The 14,427-nt window shown below is 40.0% G+C and overlaps 1 protein-coding gene across 1 annotated transcript in view; it reads right to left on the reverse strand.

The window, feature by feature from the left end:
- The window catches only part of cfap46 (cilia and flagella associated protein 46), a 44,913-nt gene extending 33,032 nt beyond the window's left edge, over window positions 1–11,881 (reverse strand). The window contains exons 1-18 of the mRNA XM_019881890.1: window positions 11,659–11,881; window positions 11,463–11,581; window positions 11,034–11,165; window positions 10,752–10,816; window positions 9,867–10,031; window positions 9,207–9,330; window positions 8,429–8,523; window positions 7,995–8,120; window positions 7,530–7,629; window positions 7,126–7,224; window positions 6,590–6,780; window positions 6,128–6,353; window positions 5,123–5,240; window positions 4,209–4,338; window positions 3,820–3,944; window positions 3,008–3,123; window positions 1,044–1,150; window positions 385–597 (exon numbers count right to left, since the gene is read on the reverse strand). Of these exons, the coding sequence (XP_019737449.1) occupies window positions 385–597; window positions 1,044–1,150; window positions 3,008–3,123; window positions 3,820–3,944; window positions 4,209–4,338; window positions 5,123–5,240; window positions 6,128–6,353; window positions 6,590–6,780; window positions 7,126–7,224; window positions 7,530–7,629; window positions 7,995–8,120; window positions 8,429–8,523; window positions 9,207–9,330; window positions 9,867–10,031; window positions 10,752–10,816; window positions 11,034–11,165; window positions 11,463–11,581; window positions 11,659–11,707 (2,300 nt within the window). The 5' untranslated portion in view covers window positions 11,708–11,881. The remainder of the gene's footprint in view (window positions 1–384; window positions 598–1,043; window positions 1,151–3,007; window positions 3,124–3,819; window positions 3,945–4,208; window positions 4,339–5,122; window positions 5,241–6,127; window positions 6,354–6,589; window positions 6,781–7,125; window positions 7,225–7,529; window positions 7,630–7,994; window positions 8,121–8,428; window positions 8,524–9,206; window positions 9,331–9,866; window positions 10,032–10,751; window positions 10,817–11,033; window positions 11,166–11,462; window positions 11,582–11,658) is intronic.
- Between the last annotated feature and the right edge of the window lie 2,546 nt (window positions 11,882–14,427).

Here is a 14,427-nt window from a genome sequence, read left to right on the forward strand (position 1 = left end):
GAAAAGCATATCTCAAATTAAGGGCTTACTGTCTCAAAAAGACACAGAAAAACTTGTTTGTGCTTTTATTTTCAGTAGACCGGGTTCTGGAATGGTGTCTTTCCGGGGTTTCAAAAAAAAAAAAAAAAAAAAAAAAAAACCAGGCTTTTTTAATATTAAAAAAACTTGTTTGTGCTTTTATTTTCAGTAGACCGGGTTTTGGAATGGTGTTTTTCCGGGGTTTCAAAAAAAAAAAAAAAAAAAAAAAAAAGTCAGGCTTTTTAAATATTAAATGAAAAATGTGCAGCTTGCTAATTGAACAGACATGACAGAAGACTTTCTCTCAATAGCGTCAAGTGCGTCAAAGCTAAGTGATGGATAGCAATTTACAACGCATGACCCTACCCTGTGCACTCCGTCTTTTGGAACATCTCTACCAGGCTTTGGAAGGTGGGGATGAGACAGTTATAGTCTCCAGTCACCAGCAAGTGCCTGTTGTAGTTCCATAAATAAATGGCGGAATTTGCCACAACCCAGGGTTCCCTGATCTGTGTGCCAAGCTCCGCTGCTCGCAGGAAAGTGGACGTGGCGTAGGCAGACAGATCCTGGATCCAGTCTCTAATTGGAGTTGGATAAAGAATAACAATAGATACATTTAATATCATGCTCTCTAGTTACAAATTAATATATTGTGTTCTATCACTACTTTTTGAGGGAATAGATATGGCGCTGTTAAACAGTTAAATGTGGTAGATCATGCGTAGTGTGGTCAATATCTCACAGTTGCCCTTAATTGGGATATAGACTTTGAGGAATAACAAAACATCATGAATTTAAAACAAATGAACCTAAGAGGATGTAGTAAAAACAAATCAAGGTGTAAAATATTAAGAGTACTAACACTACGAACGACACATGAAGAATTTCAAAATACAAGTGTGAAGCAAAGTTCTTTACCATGAACTGCACAATGAACAATGTTAAATAGGAATACAAAGATTTTTTTTGTTTTTCCCCCACGGCTGTATATGCGTGTTCAGAGTGTTGACCAAATCGTTGTTTACCTGTAAATAATCCAATGTGGATCATCTTCAGACACACCGACATCCTGTGGCAGGACCGCAGGGCTGTTGAGCTGCACACCTTGCATTTGTAGTTTTTGTGCAGTAGCCTGAATAAGAAAGATGATTTCACCTAAAAACAATGTACAGTAGTTCCCTAATTTATCATGAGGGAACTCCCCCGTGATAGACACAAATCCGCAGACCATTTATCAATCCAGCCGCTTATGCTCACAAGTGTTGCAGGGGTGCTGGAGCCCATCCCAGCTGTCTTCAGGCTGTAGGCGGGGTACACCCTGAACCTTTATATTGCATAGAGTTTAAAGTGGCATCACTGTGATCGACTCAGACATCCACTTTGTAGTTCACAGATTGTGGATTCAAATACAGGTTTGGCCTTCTTGTGTGGAGATTGCATGTTCTCCTTGTGCCTGTGTGGGTTTTGTCCAGGTACTTTAGTTTACTCTCACAGTCCATTGGTATGACTATGACTGTGAATGCTTGCTTGTCTATTTGTGCCCTGCAATTGGCTAGTGACCAGTTGAGGCTGTAGCACGCCTCTCGCCCCGTTGGGTGTGACCCAGCACACCTGTGACCAGAGTGAGGATATGCGGTACAGAATTGGATGTTAAAATGTTAAATTTTTTTGCATAAATCAAATGCAAAATATGGGAGGTGCAGATTTTATTTTTGTTCATTTGGGGTTGCCATAAAGCTGTTCTACATGGTAGCATCTGTGAATCTGAATGTTTGTGGTTTTAACAGGTGGGGTCTCTTCTGTAGTCAATGGTAGAGTGTGTTAACCAGATGACAGCCGGCTGTTAAGCGTTAGTTGACTGCCTCTGCGTGAGGGTCATAAAAAGCGCTGGTAGATTAACAATGATTACTGAAAACGTGCAGTTGTGTCAGCAAGTTCTGCGCTTGCAGTATACATGTTTTTTTTAAGTGTGAATGGGTCCCAAACTTCCGAATTCTTTCATCCGGCTCACGCTTATTGCAATGCAAGACTGCAGTAACATCAGTCTGTGTTGAAAAATGATCACCCCAAAACCTTGCATTACACATGCAGTAAGAAATTAAATGTGTACAATTTCAAAAGGTGCAATGCAGTGAGACCGCAAAAAGTGAAATACAATATAATGTGAGATGGCTCCACATCATGTAGAACACAATACAGTGAAACTGAATGACCAAATTTACCCTCTTCAATGCATCTGACCAAAATCCACTCACACACATTTTGAGAAAGATAAGCATGTGCGGTCTGTATGTTATCAGTTTCACACACTGATCAGTTAGGGCAGGGGTGCCCAACCAGTCAATCGCGATCAATCGGTAGCCCGTGGACTGGTCCCAAGTTCATCACGTGGGGTGAAGAGGAAAATGAAAAAAATATTTTTGTGTGAGTATACATTGTAACCTATGTATCCTATCAGTTTCACTTCAACAAAAAAATAAATAAAATAAAAAAGCAGATCACATTTAAACTTTTTTTTTTTTTTCTCATTCAATGTTTGTTTCATCTGCAATTCACCGATGACACTGGCAAAGAATGGGAATCTGGAGCACCGGGACAAGCATTTTAACATGGTTCACCTGAGCTACGATAGTGATGTTCATGCACTTAACACACTGCAAAAGTGTATCCCATGCCTCCGCGTCAGGCCTCTCCAAAGGTAGCCAGTGATTTCCTTCTTACAAACACTTGTATGGACGTTATTTTTCTATTTGGTTCATGTTAGGGGCCGTTATGGCTGTTGCTCATCATGGCAAGCATGTGTGCGCGCGCGCGTGTGCACGGGTTCGCGCATGTGCGTGCGTGTATGCGTGAACGTGCGGTAATGGTTCGATCGCGGGAAGTTGGTTGTTTAAAAAAGTAGCTCTTCGGTCAAAGGTTGGGCACCCCTGAGTTCGGGATTTTTAAAAAATAGGCTCTTAATGTTGTTTTTAGGAAAGACAAAACATACCTCAGCGGTTATAAAGCATATTTCGGCTAAAAGGCGCAACTTCTTCGCACAGGGTTGATATTCTTCAAAGCTGTTAAAGTTTTCGGGAGGGCTTTCATCCTCTGAGCATTTTGATTCTGTACACAAATTGGGCAGTAAACCAGTTAAGCACATCATACAACTTTTTTTTCTATTTTTTAATCAAGGCATTAGTCTATAAACTTGTTGTCATCAAAATGTCATGGTCAATAGATAAATAAAAAACTGTCAACGTGTGAAAGTTTTGACACTCTGGAAGAGGTGGGTAACAGGAGGATGCGAACTAAGCTAACAGCTATGATGGACAGACCCTCCAACCCCCTCCAGGCCACCTTGACAGCACTGGGCAGCTCCTTCAGCCAGAGACTGACACACCCGCGCTGCATGAGGGAGAGGTACCGCCGCTCGTTCCTGCCAACTGCTGTCAGGCTATTGAATAGACGGTCCTGAAAACCTGGATGGACTATCCCATTTTTAATATGCTTATATCTGTATTTTATAAATTTTATTTATTTATATACTTTTTGTCTTCGACTTTCTCCCTTTCATAATTTTGCGGCTGTAAATTGGGAATTTCTCCATTGTGAGACAAATAAAGGTTTTCTTATCTTAAGTAGCTCATAGAAGCATTAACTGAGTAGTTTACGTGTGTACATCATATTTAAAAGTAACACATAGGTTCAATTGTTTTGGTCCTCGGTTAACAAATATAATTAAATATATCTCTTCTTTCTTCTGCCCAATTAATACGCCTTTTTATTGATTTTTGATGATCCCTTCATTGAGCATCTTACTGTGACATCTGGACATCTTTGATCTCGCTTCATCATAGAGCAAACAGAATCGACCAGCCACTCTGCACACATCCCAGACCTCCTGTTTTCTTGCAGTCTTTGCAAGGGTGGCCCAAAGCCTCAATCTAGACACGAGAAGAGGTCATGTACGCATTACATTGTAGATTGTAAACATTAGTTAATATGGCTATTTACAGTGCTAAATAAATCCGGTTTTCTCAAATTACAATAGTATTCATATGTGCAGTTTAACATGAAACATTGGCAGAACCACTTTGCGCACACACACACACACACACACACACACGCACGCACACGCGCGCACACACACACACACACACACACACACACACACACACACACACACACACACACACACACAAAAACACCTCTCTGTGTTGTCAGTGTTTTCTCCTTGTCGATCCAGGTATCCATCCAACTTCTGCACAGCTGCATAGTAATTATGAGCCTCAGCAGAGAGCTGCGCTATCGGTCCACACCCAACATTGGCTTTGGTAACTAGTCAAACAAAACACAAGGAATTATGTTGTAAAGTTGTATTTTCATAAATGATTAGGAAAGTATTGTAGAGGTTTGGAATGCACAAAATATTCTATTGATTTTGTTGCCGTTACTTAGACTTTAGTGACTGCCAATCATTTAATTAAAATGAATTAAATATGCATGTTTATACACAGCGGAAATCACACTGCAAGAGGAAGAAATGCGTGAAAATCAATGCCCGCTTCAGTCACATCAATGGCTACAAAGCAAGACGATAAGAACGCAACTTAAAAGACAGCTTCTTGTTTAGATCTTATTTCGATATGCCGTGGTCTCAGCAGCTCCGGGGGCGTTTAGTGTAGTAATTGGATTAGGATGAGAGGTCGGGGACTGCAGTGGTTCAAAATGGTACAGTGTGTACAGTACACAGTATGTGTGCGCTGTTGCTAATCCTTGACTCTATTTGCTATCGATGATCGTTGCTGGTAACTAAATGACTTTTTCATGAAAATCTCCATGTTTTGAATGCAGCGATACCACAGTAAATGTGAAACAATGTCATTGTATGATGACATTTATTTATTCTAGCATGTAATGCTCAACGCACACCGAATTAACGTCCTCACATAAAGGACAAATGTGATGCTCCCATACCAGTGTGCCGAATACTGGATGCAAGTATGTTTAGGAAAAGGTCTTTTTTTTTTCAACTTCTGAAAAAACAGATGAAGCATGAGGCGCGTTGAAAGAAAATCAATTCACATTGATGTGAAAACTGAATGTGAGGAAGAAATTGTACTTTTCGAGATGTTGTCTGCATTCAGCACCATCTGGAAATCAGCAGGTGCCAACAGTTGACCCACAGTTAGCAGTAAAGGACGGCAATCTGTATTCTGTTGGGGCTGCCTGTCCTTGACCTGAAAATACAAAAGGGCGCTTACTGCCAAGTACAGTACACTTAACGACTATATACACCCAAATATTATGCCATGTGATCACTGTGTATTGTAAATTTAATGTCAAAATATTTTGGGCCCCGAAAAAATATCTGATTAAATTTCATATAGTAAATTCTCCATCGCGGCAAGGTGGGCGACTGGTTATCACGTCCGCCTCATAGTTCAGAGGTGCAATGTTGGATTACGGCTCTTGCTTTCTTGTGCGGAGTTTGTGTGTTCCCTGTGTTTTTAGCGATATCGCAAAGCAAAAACGCTGTTGCATCATCATCATCATCATCATCATCAAGTAATGACCTACAGACACTATGGTTGTGTAAATGACGAAAAATAAGTGCAATCATTTGAATTGTTTTTTTCAACTTTTGGCTCAAGGTTGCCACAGTGGGTCACTAGCATGATTTGTTTGGCACAATTTTTACATCAAATATTTTTCCTTCCACAAACCAGCCATTTTTTTTTTTTATCCAGGGTTAGGGCCAACAACGGCTGGGTATTGGGGCACTGGCCTCCAATCAAACCCATGTCGTCTGCACGAAAGGAAGCAGCAAGTACCACGACATTACCAGTACTACTGCAATGGTTTTCATAAAGGGTACAAATAGTGACCTCAGTTGTGGATATAATCGGAATGCCACTAAACGACTTACACGCTTTAAAATGATTTGTCTAAAGCAACACCAGTTAAACTGTCTTATTAAAGTTGGAGATTTATCAAGTGATGTATAGATTTTATTGGATCCTCCTCCATCCCATCTTCATAAATGTGATGAGTACCCTTTCCTTCCAAAATTCCACTTTGTGCAGCTTCCAAAACTGTTCAATGTGTGACACAAAGTGCTGTAAACCTGCTGCATAAGCATCGCGGCTTTATCCTCGCTCCGAGAGGGCGTTTGATAAAGGTTTCTTCTGAGCTGTAGGAGATGGAAAGCTGACGACAATCTTTCTTTCTGTGTGCCATTATCCAGCAACATGGCTTTCTGGAGGTGAGCCATTGAAGCCTCTAGGAGCCCGTCTTCCTCTTCAGTCACTGCAAGCTCGGCATGGACCTGACATCGAACTGGGAACAGCATGCTGGAAAAATGAAATTGTAAATCTTAGAATAGAAACTAATGCCTGCGTTCTCGACTGACAAACAAGGTATACTTTTATTCATTTATATTAGAACCATATAGAACAGATCAACACATAAAATGAGATTATCGTGTAGGGAATATAGACAGCAACAAATCAGGTTATGATACCGCAACTGAAGGGTGAAGCCCTAAAATATGTGCACATTATAGATAAAATCAATCAAACTGGTTTACCATTGCATGTCTTCGAGTGCTTGGGCCACCCGCGACAGAGGTGTCTTGACGTGTCTGCGGAGATTATGCTGCAAAAGCGGAAGACAAAAGCTCCACTGGGTCGCACACACCGCTTGCACGGCTTGAGGGTCCCCTTCTCTGAGTGCAGTCTGCAGACAGTGATTTAGCTTTCCGATTGCTTTTAGACGGGCCTAGGGGGCAGAAAACAAAATCTTCTGAATCAATTAGGAATGACAACTCTTCCATCACTGAGTGCGCTATTTTGAAAAAAAAATGGGTTTATGATCTCAGAATTCTAGTGCGATCTGAGTATGGCATATAAGTACGTATATGGAATCATGAAGACATTAACAACAAACATAAAACTCAATTTCAGTACCAATTCCAACATTTACTTAAAGTACAGCCATCAATTCAACTCAGATTTAAGCACAATAGCTGATGAAAAATAAAGTGAAACTTTTTCAACTGCTTATCAAACTAGTAAAATTGCTGCTTGATTAATATGTTCAGAGATGTATCTGATGATGGAGCACCTCCACACTGGATTTGGAATAATCATTCGTCTTTGTCTCTTTCTTCCGGAGGTTTATTTCACAGTTGACACACTCCATTATTATTTGTTCACCGATACTCTAAAAGGAAATAGCAATTCAAGAGTTAGTGTTAGATGTACTAAGAAAAAGATTAGCTTCATTTGAAATCCAAGTGATTATTCATGCATGAGATATGGGTATTATGGCATCATTTAACTTTTCTCGTCATCAATTTCCCTTCAAAAATGCACATAAGTGACATTTTGCTAAGAATATATATTTTTTTAAAATTACAAAGTAATAAACTGTACGTATGGATATGTGTCTTTTCAACGCCGGGCTGTTATGTATAGTACGGAGCCTTCCTACTGCTTCAAGATTTTAGGACAAGATTGGACACTTACAATCTCCCCTGTTGACTTTAACCTTTTTAAACATTTCGAAGCCACTTTGTGATTCTTCCCTTGTAAGGACAGCAGAGCGAGCTCCAGGAGGAAGGACACTCTGAAATCAAGGACAAAATCTCATATGCAATATGCAATTCAAATTACAACAAAATCATAATTTACCTCGACCTTTTTACTGCTGCACTGCGTGTGTGAACTACAAGCATTCATGCTACCAATCGGCATAGTAAACGTTATTATTATTTATAGCATTACAGAATAGTAATTTGTTGAAAATGTAGGGGTCACTGCCATGGGTACAAATAAACAAGTACAAAAGGGTTGAGCATCGTTTGAATTTGAACGATTCCGGTTACGAGTCCGGTTCCTTGTTAAATCAGAATAGGACCACCACTGCCTCAATTTTTGCTCCAAAGTTCATATTCATGATGGGATTTCATCCGGGCACTTAAGATGATGTACCTGTGAGCTGGCGGGACGGGTATCCGGAGAGAAGCTTTTGTGGAGTCTCCCAGGAGACTAAAAATCTCCTCAAGCTCATTGAAATCCTTTTTTGCAAGTTCATCTTCATTTATTTCTGCCAACCCCCTAAAAATGAGGAGATTTCTTTGAGTAAATAAATCCAGTGGATGTTCACTTCATTTGCGTGTTAAAGAAATAAACTGCTTATGGCGAAAGATTGCACAAATCTTAATCCTGAAATACATCAGCATCAAAACCGGTTAATATTGTAAATTTAGATCTTATGTCATCAGTCGGAAAAAGCATAACTTTGATTGACAACAAAATGTGAATTAAAATGTGAAGTCACCATTTTGAGTGCCACAATTCACAAGCAAGAAAGAAATGTATTCCAAATAGTGGCACTTATTATTCTGTGTATCAAAGTTCCTTACCTTTTAAATTGCAGCATTTTGTAAATGACCGTTAAGGTAGTAGACTGACGGCTTTTTTTCAGGAGGATTTCCCTTTTTGACAGGTTATGCCACACCTATGGTGAGAGGGCTGTGGTTACAATCGACATTGACTTCTGGGAATTGCTACTATGAATTAGATTGCAATGCAAGAAGAAAAAAATTGAGTACTGTATACATCAATGGATGTCTAGCAGAGCTAAATATGAATTCAACCACATGTTAATATTGGCCAATATATTGCTGTACAGAAGTGAACTGAATTGTGTACCTGTGTTAATGAATGAAAAATAATAATGAAAAAAAGAAAATAGTAGTAGTAGTACAGTAGTAGTAATAGTAATAATAATAATAATAACAATAATACGATCCATCCCCCACCTGCGAATGGATCAGAAGCTTCCTGAGCACGCAGGTCGACTGGTTAGCATGTCCGCAGTGCAGTGGTGCAGGATTCGATTCTGGCCTATCACAGGGCACAAAGAGACAAACAACCATTCACGCTCACAATCACACCTAGGGACAATTTAGAGTGTTCCGTTAACCTGCCATGTATGTTTTTGGAATGTGGGAGGAAAAGTACCCGAAGGAAAAAAAAAACAAAGGCATGGAGTGAACATGCAAACCCCACACAGGAAGGGCTTGGACTCGAACCCTGCACCTCTGCACTGTGAGGCAGACATGCTAACCAGTGGATCATCGTGCCGCCCAATCTTCCATCCTGTTGACATTTTCCTTGTGAAGACATTGCATCGCATACCTGTAAACGAAAGACGTTTGAATAAAGATGTGGGCAGTGTTTTCTGATGAATTCCTCTGTAACTCTGGCATAACTTGCAGCGTCATCAGTTTTCCCAGCGTCCAAAAGAGAGTCAATTAGGTGCCTGAACCGAAGCAGACAGTGGCGGACATTCTTTAAAAAAAGTGTTTCCACATTGTTTGAAGTCCAAAGCACAGTGTATTGATATGTGATTACCAAATTACATAACGTATTGCTGATCTTTCGTCAGTTTTCTCTTCACGCTGCAGTTGGATTGTTTTGCATCATAATTTAAGATGAATATGAAATTCAGTCATATTATATAACTGATTGTGGACTGAGATACAAATAGGTCATCTACACTATCTATCCTGTCAGGAACTGTGAATCCAATTAAAACTCACTCACATCCCACCGCACTGTACACACATTGCATATTGTGTCTGGTGACCAAAAAACTAAATTAGCATTTCAACCTGAGGTGTTTTCATGAACATGAGACAGCTTACATCAGCGCACTTCCTCTATTAGATGAGAAGCAAGCCAATTAATTGGGGAGCAGCAAAGCTGTTGGGGCACGTGAAATGCTGCTTAATTAGCTCTGTATACCATCCCCGTGAATGCAGAATGAGCAAAAGAAAATAACGGGGTACCACTTGCATCATGAGTTCAGCCCTCCAGCTGTGGTCCTTGTCTGCCACCAATTCCAGACTTTTGACCACCTGCCTGAGGGAGGATATGAGCTGGCAACACCGCCCTGGCTGCAGGAGAGGACGCACCATCTGAAGATACAGTACTGAGGCATTGAACACAATGTAGTGCGATCTGCCAGAAACAAACCACAAGCACAACAAAGAAAAACAACATTCATTGAAATGGTGCCGAAATATATATAAATATATTCACAAGTAAGGAATGTCTTGTCTTTGCTCAACTCCAGAATTAGAATCTGACAGCCCAAGTAATGCGAAATGCAAAACAGTGGAATTTTGAACTGTTTGTTTAATGAGCCACAGTAGAGAAGTAATGTGCTCCGTAAAAAGTAAATGTATATTAATTATAAATAAACTACTTTAGCGGGACTAATTTATCCACCGGAGAGCATGTTGTGTACTTGTCTGGGCAAGATTTAACATACATATTCCCTTAGGTGCTAATTGGGGTTTGCTCATTTGACCCTTTTCTTGACACATTCTGCATTTCTTAGCCAAGAAGCATGTCCAAACATCTTTTACAGAGAAACACTAGGGGATTTATACACTTATATATCAATGACTGCCAAAAAGGTGTTTGAATTAAACCAACACAGTACAGATGAGCCAAGCGTGAATAAGAGGTCATGGTAAGTAAGTAGATATCATTTAATTATTCATTGTTTGCCATTCAAACATTAATGTAATGGAAAATCAGACTAACTACACACAGTCTGTTGTACACGTTCTACAGAAGATATATTATATTGTGTGTGCATATTATGTCTTACTGTTTATGTATATGGGTTCACCAGTATATGGCAACAATCAAGGGTATGGAAGGATTACTTACCTTTTCTCTCGCTTTGAAATGTCAATTGCTTTCAGAAAATACTGCACATTTTCTTTAAAGTCTCCCTAAAACAAAAAAAAAAAAAACCCACAATGCCGTTGAGAAATCATCACCTCAAACATACTGTACAATGATTCAAAAGTAATTTCCTTAATTGCCATTCTTTGATTGCATAGACAGCGACATACCCACTTACATTGTACCATAAAAACTGTACAACATACTGAGTGCATACCTAGTGTAAGTAAGTCCACCAAGAAGCTGTGTCTTTCCTGTACTCACCATGCTCCCTGTGGGTGGGGGAACCTTTAGTTGGCTCTGACAGAGGAAGGCTCGACACAAATATTGGTCAGCTGGTGGATTGCCATCAAAGAACCTCTTCAGACAGGCTGCAGTTATCTCTAAACAACCCAGCTAAAACACAATCCAAAGAGAAGGATCATTTCTACATGTTTATCATTTTGTCATTTGAATTGCACACAGAACTGTCAAATACATGTTCAGGTTAAACTCCTGTGTTGCTGGTCTATATTATTATATCAATTGTTGAAGTGTCAAATACAGATCCAAGAAGTAAAAGCTCCTCAGATGCTAGTTTACCTGCCGGGTGAGTATATGGCACCCATGGCTAAAACCAAACTTTGGCAGTGTTTTCACTTTCTGGACCTGGATTTGACACCTCTGTTCATTGACACAATAATTGTCCCCTACCGCCAGAGCTACTTCTGCGCAGGAGATGTACATATGTTGGTCAAAGCTGAGTGGTCCTCCTGAGTCAGCTTCTGTCATCTCTTCCAATTCATTGAAGGCTGATTGCAAAGCTGCGGGGTCTGTATACGAAGAAAATCGGTGCAATACAACTTCCATAATGTATTTTAACAGTATCTGAGCATGCAGGAACACAAACCTTGTTTTTTCCTGGCCTTGGCCAAATACTGAAGGACATCCAGATCCATTGTTGCGTCTATTGGCAGAGCATGCAGTGTAACAACTGAAATAAATTGATTCACAATTATTTTCTCTGTTCTCCCAAAACACTATTGGTGACTTTTTTTTCCAAAAACCAAGTAACATATAATAACGCTTTTGAAACTGAAACAACGACTTTTCATGGCTCATTTCCGGACTTGAAAGACACCAGCACGCGTCACTTCTTTAATTTTTTACGATAGATCAGCTCTTTATTCTTTCGTTGCTTATTGTTTACGATAGATCAGCTCTTTATTCTTTCGTTCATTAATCAACATTTCAAAAATGGCACATTTTGATTTTATTGAATGTTATTGTCAAAAGACATTGCGTCGCTAGCGAATTAGAACGTAAATGTTACGTCTAACTAGTAAGTTAATCAAACTTTAAATATTTCAAATACCTGTGTGGTAGAGTTTACGCAGGAAAATGTATTTCCTTTAATTATTTTTTGCGAGGAGTTTTTACCAATAATACGTTCCTGGCACTGTATTAGTTTTCGTAGGTTGCTTAGCAACGGAGCTCTCTGCCCTACGGCAAGCAATGAAAGACAAACAATGTGAACATTTCTCATGGCTCGAGGCAACACTTTTTTTTTTTTTTTAGGAGCACTACTGCCCCTAACGCAGAATATTAGCAATACAAGTCGGAAATTTAGGGGCACAGTGTGGTGGCCAGGTTGACAAAACACCTCACTGAGGAATAGGCTGGGGTGGCCGTGCATGTGTATCTGCATGCAGCGTGTCCATATCTTTTGCATTGTTGTAGCCCGCTCTGTAACAGCTAAGTCATTATTTGTTGGAGCGTATCCCAGCCGATTTAGGGCAAAAGGTGGACAACATCCCGAACTGCTCACCAGCTAGTTGCAGGGCACACAGAGATGAACAACCATTCACACCCACATCCACACTGTCATTGAGCGGGAACCAATCCCACACTGCCCGCACACAAGTCAGGCGAGTGTACCACTACACCATCAGCGTCACCATTACCCAGATTTACTTTGCAATTCCAGGTCAATGAGTTGTTACGAACGTGTATGATATCGGCCAGTGTTTTTCCAACCAGGGGTTTGCATATCCCAATGGGTACATTAGCACCTAGCAGGGGGTATGTGAAAATATTTAATTATTTATTTGTAAGATGAATAACCTGAGGCACAGCCGAGCCCTAATAACAACAGCCATGTGTCAGATCAAGTGTTTTAATTAAGCTCAAATGATTGATGAAATGAAAGGAAACGGCATCCAGTGTGTCTGAATATTTGCTTTGTGTTGACATTAAAAGTTTAAATTCCTGTTTAAAGGGGACGTATTCAAAGGACCTTGATTATGTTTTTTTTGTCTTTTGGAGGGGTGGTGGGGGGGATAAATGTTATGCTCTATAGTGGCACGACGTTGACTGAATAGCACATCCGCCTCACAGTGCAGAGATCATGGGTTCAATTCCGGCACCGAGCCTTCCTGTGTGGAGTTTGCATGCTCTCCCCGTACCTGGGTGGGTTTTCTCCAGATACTGCGGTTTCCTCCTACATTCCAAAAACATGCATGATCTTTCTTAATTGTCCAACGGTGTGCCTGTGAGTGCTAATGGTTGTTTGTTAATGTGCACCCTGCGATTGGCTGGCAACCAGTTCAGAGTAACCTGCCGACCCAGCATAGTGTACCCAGACAGCTGGGATTGGCTCTAACATGCCTGCGACCCTCGTGAAGGTAAAACGGTTCAAATAGTGGATGGATGGAGGTTATGTTTTCCATCAAACAAAAACAGTTTTTTTTTCTTTATTTTAATTCTTGTTTACTTATTTATTTTTAAGGCATGGAGAAGTTGAGGAAATCTGTCACGGAGGAGCTTATTGTTTAACATATCAATATTCATTTAATCAATACTCAGTTCATTATTAGCTTCATTTGGGTCAGAAAAAGACAATGCCTTATTATTAAATATTCAAACTAAAGAACAAAATTTAAGGATGAAAAGTTACAGTCAACTTTTGGAGAATCATCAACCTGTAAGAGTGTGGGTGTTCTCATAGAATGGCAAAATGTTTCTGGGGTATTTACGGGGTTACGGGCAGTGAATTACACCTAACATAGGAGCTCATCCGTCACAAAGTTGTCCATAGAAAAATGTCCAATTGAGTGTCTTTTAATTGACAATAAATATATAGTTTATTTTCTTTGACAAGTAGTGAATGCTCCTGAGTCTGAAATTAGTGCATACTGTCAATATTGGTGGATTTTAATGGTCTCAGTAATATCAATTACGGGCAGGAATGTTTCTGGCTTGGAAAAACAATAATCAGCTCAGTCCGCCCCACACAAATGGTGCAAAATCATGATGATTAGGTTTTTAAAATGACAAATGTTTATTCCCATCACTCATTATGCCACAGGCAAACACCTGTTCTGCAGTATAATTGAAGTAAATCTACAAGCTAAAAGGGCTTCAGTGAAGCGACACAGCGGAATCTCACTGACAAGTGAGAGATGTTTTCCAAATCCAAAATGGTTCACTGAAAGGGATCAAGCACCTGCAGAACACAACATTTGTTCAACATTCCATGCTGAAAATAACAGCAAAATGTTATGCTATTCCCTCCCACGGGTCTGTCATACCTATAGTCGACGTGACCTGTGCTGATGAAGACCAGGGAACACATGTACTGCCACCTGTGGCAGTGGTGTGCAAAGCATCAAAAGCAACA

Source organism: Hippocampus comes, unplaced genomic scaffold (assembly GCF_001891065.2).
Source record: "Hippocampus comes isolate QL1 unplaced genomic scaffold, H_comes_QL1_v1.1 scaffold36, whole genome shotgun sequence".
NCBI classification, from domain to species: Eukaryota; Metazoa; Chordata; class Actinopteri; order Syngnathiformes; family Syngnathidae; genus Hippocampus; species Hippocampus comes.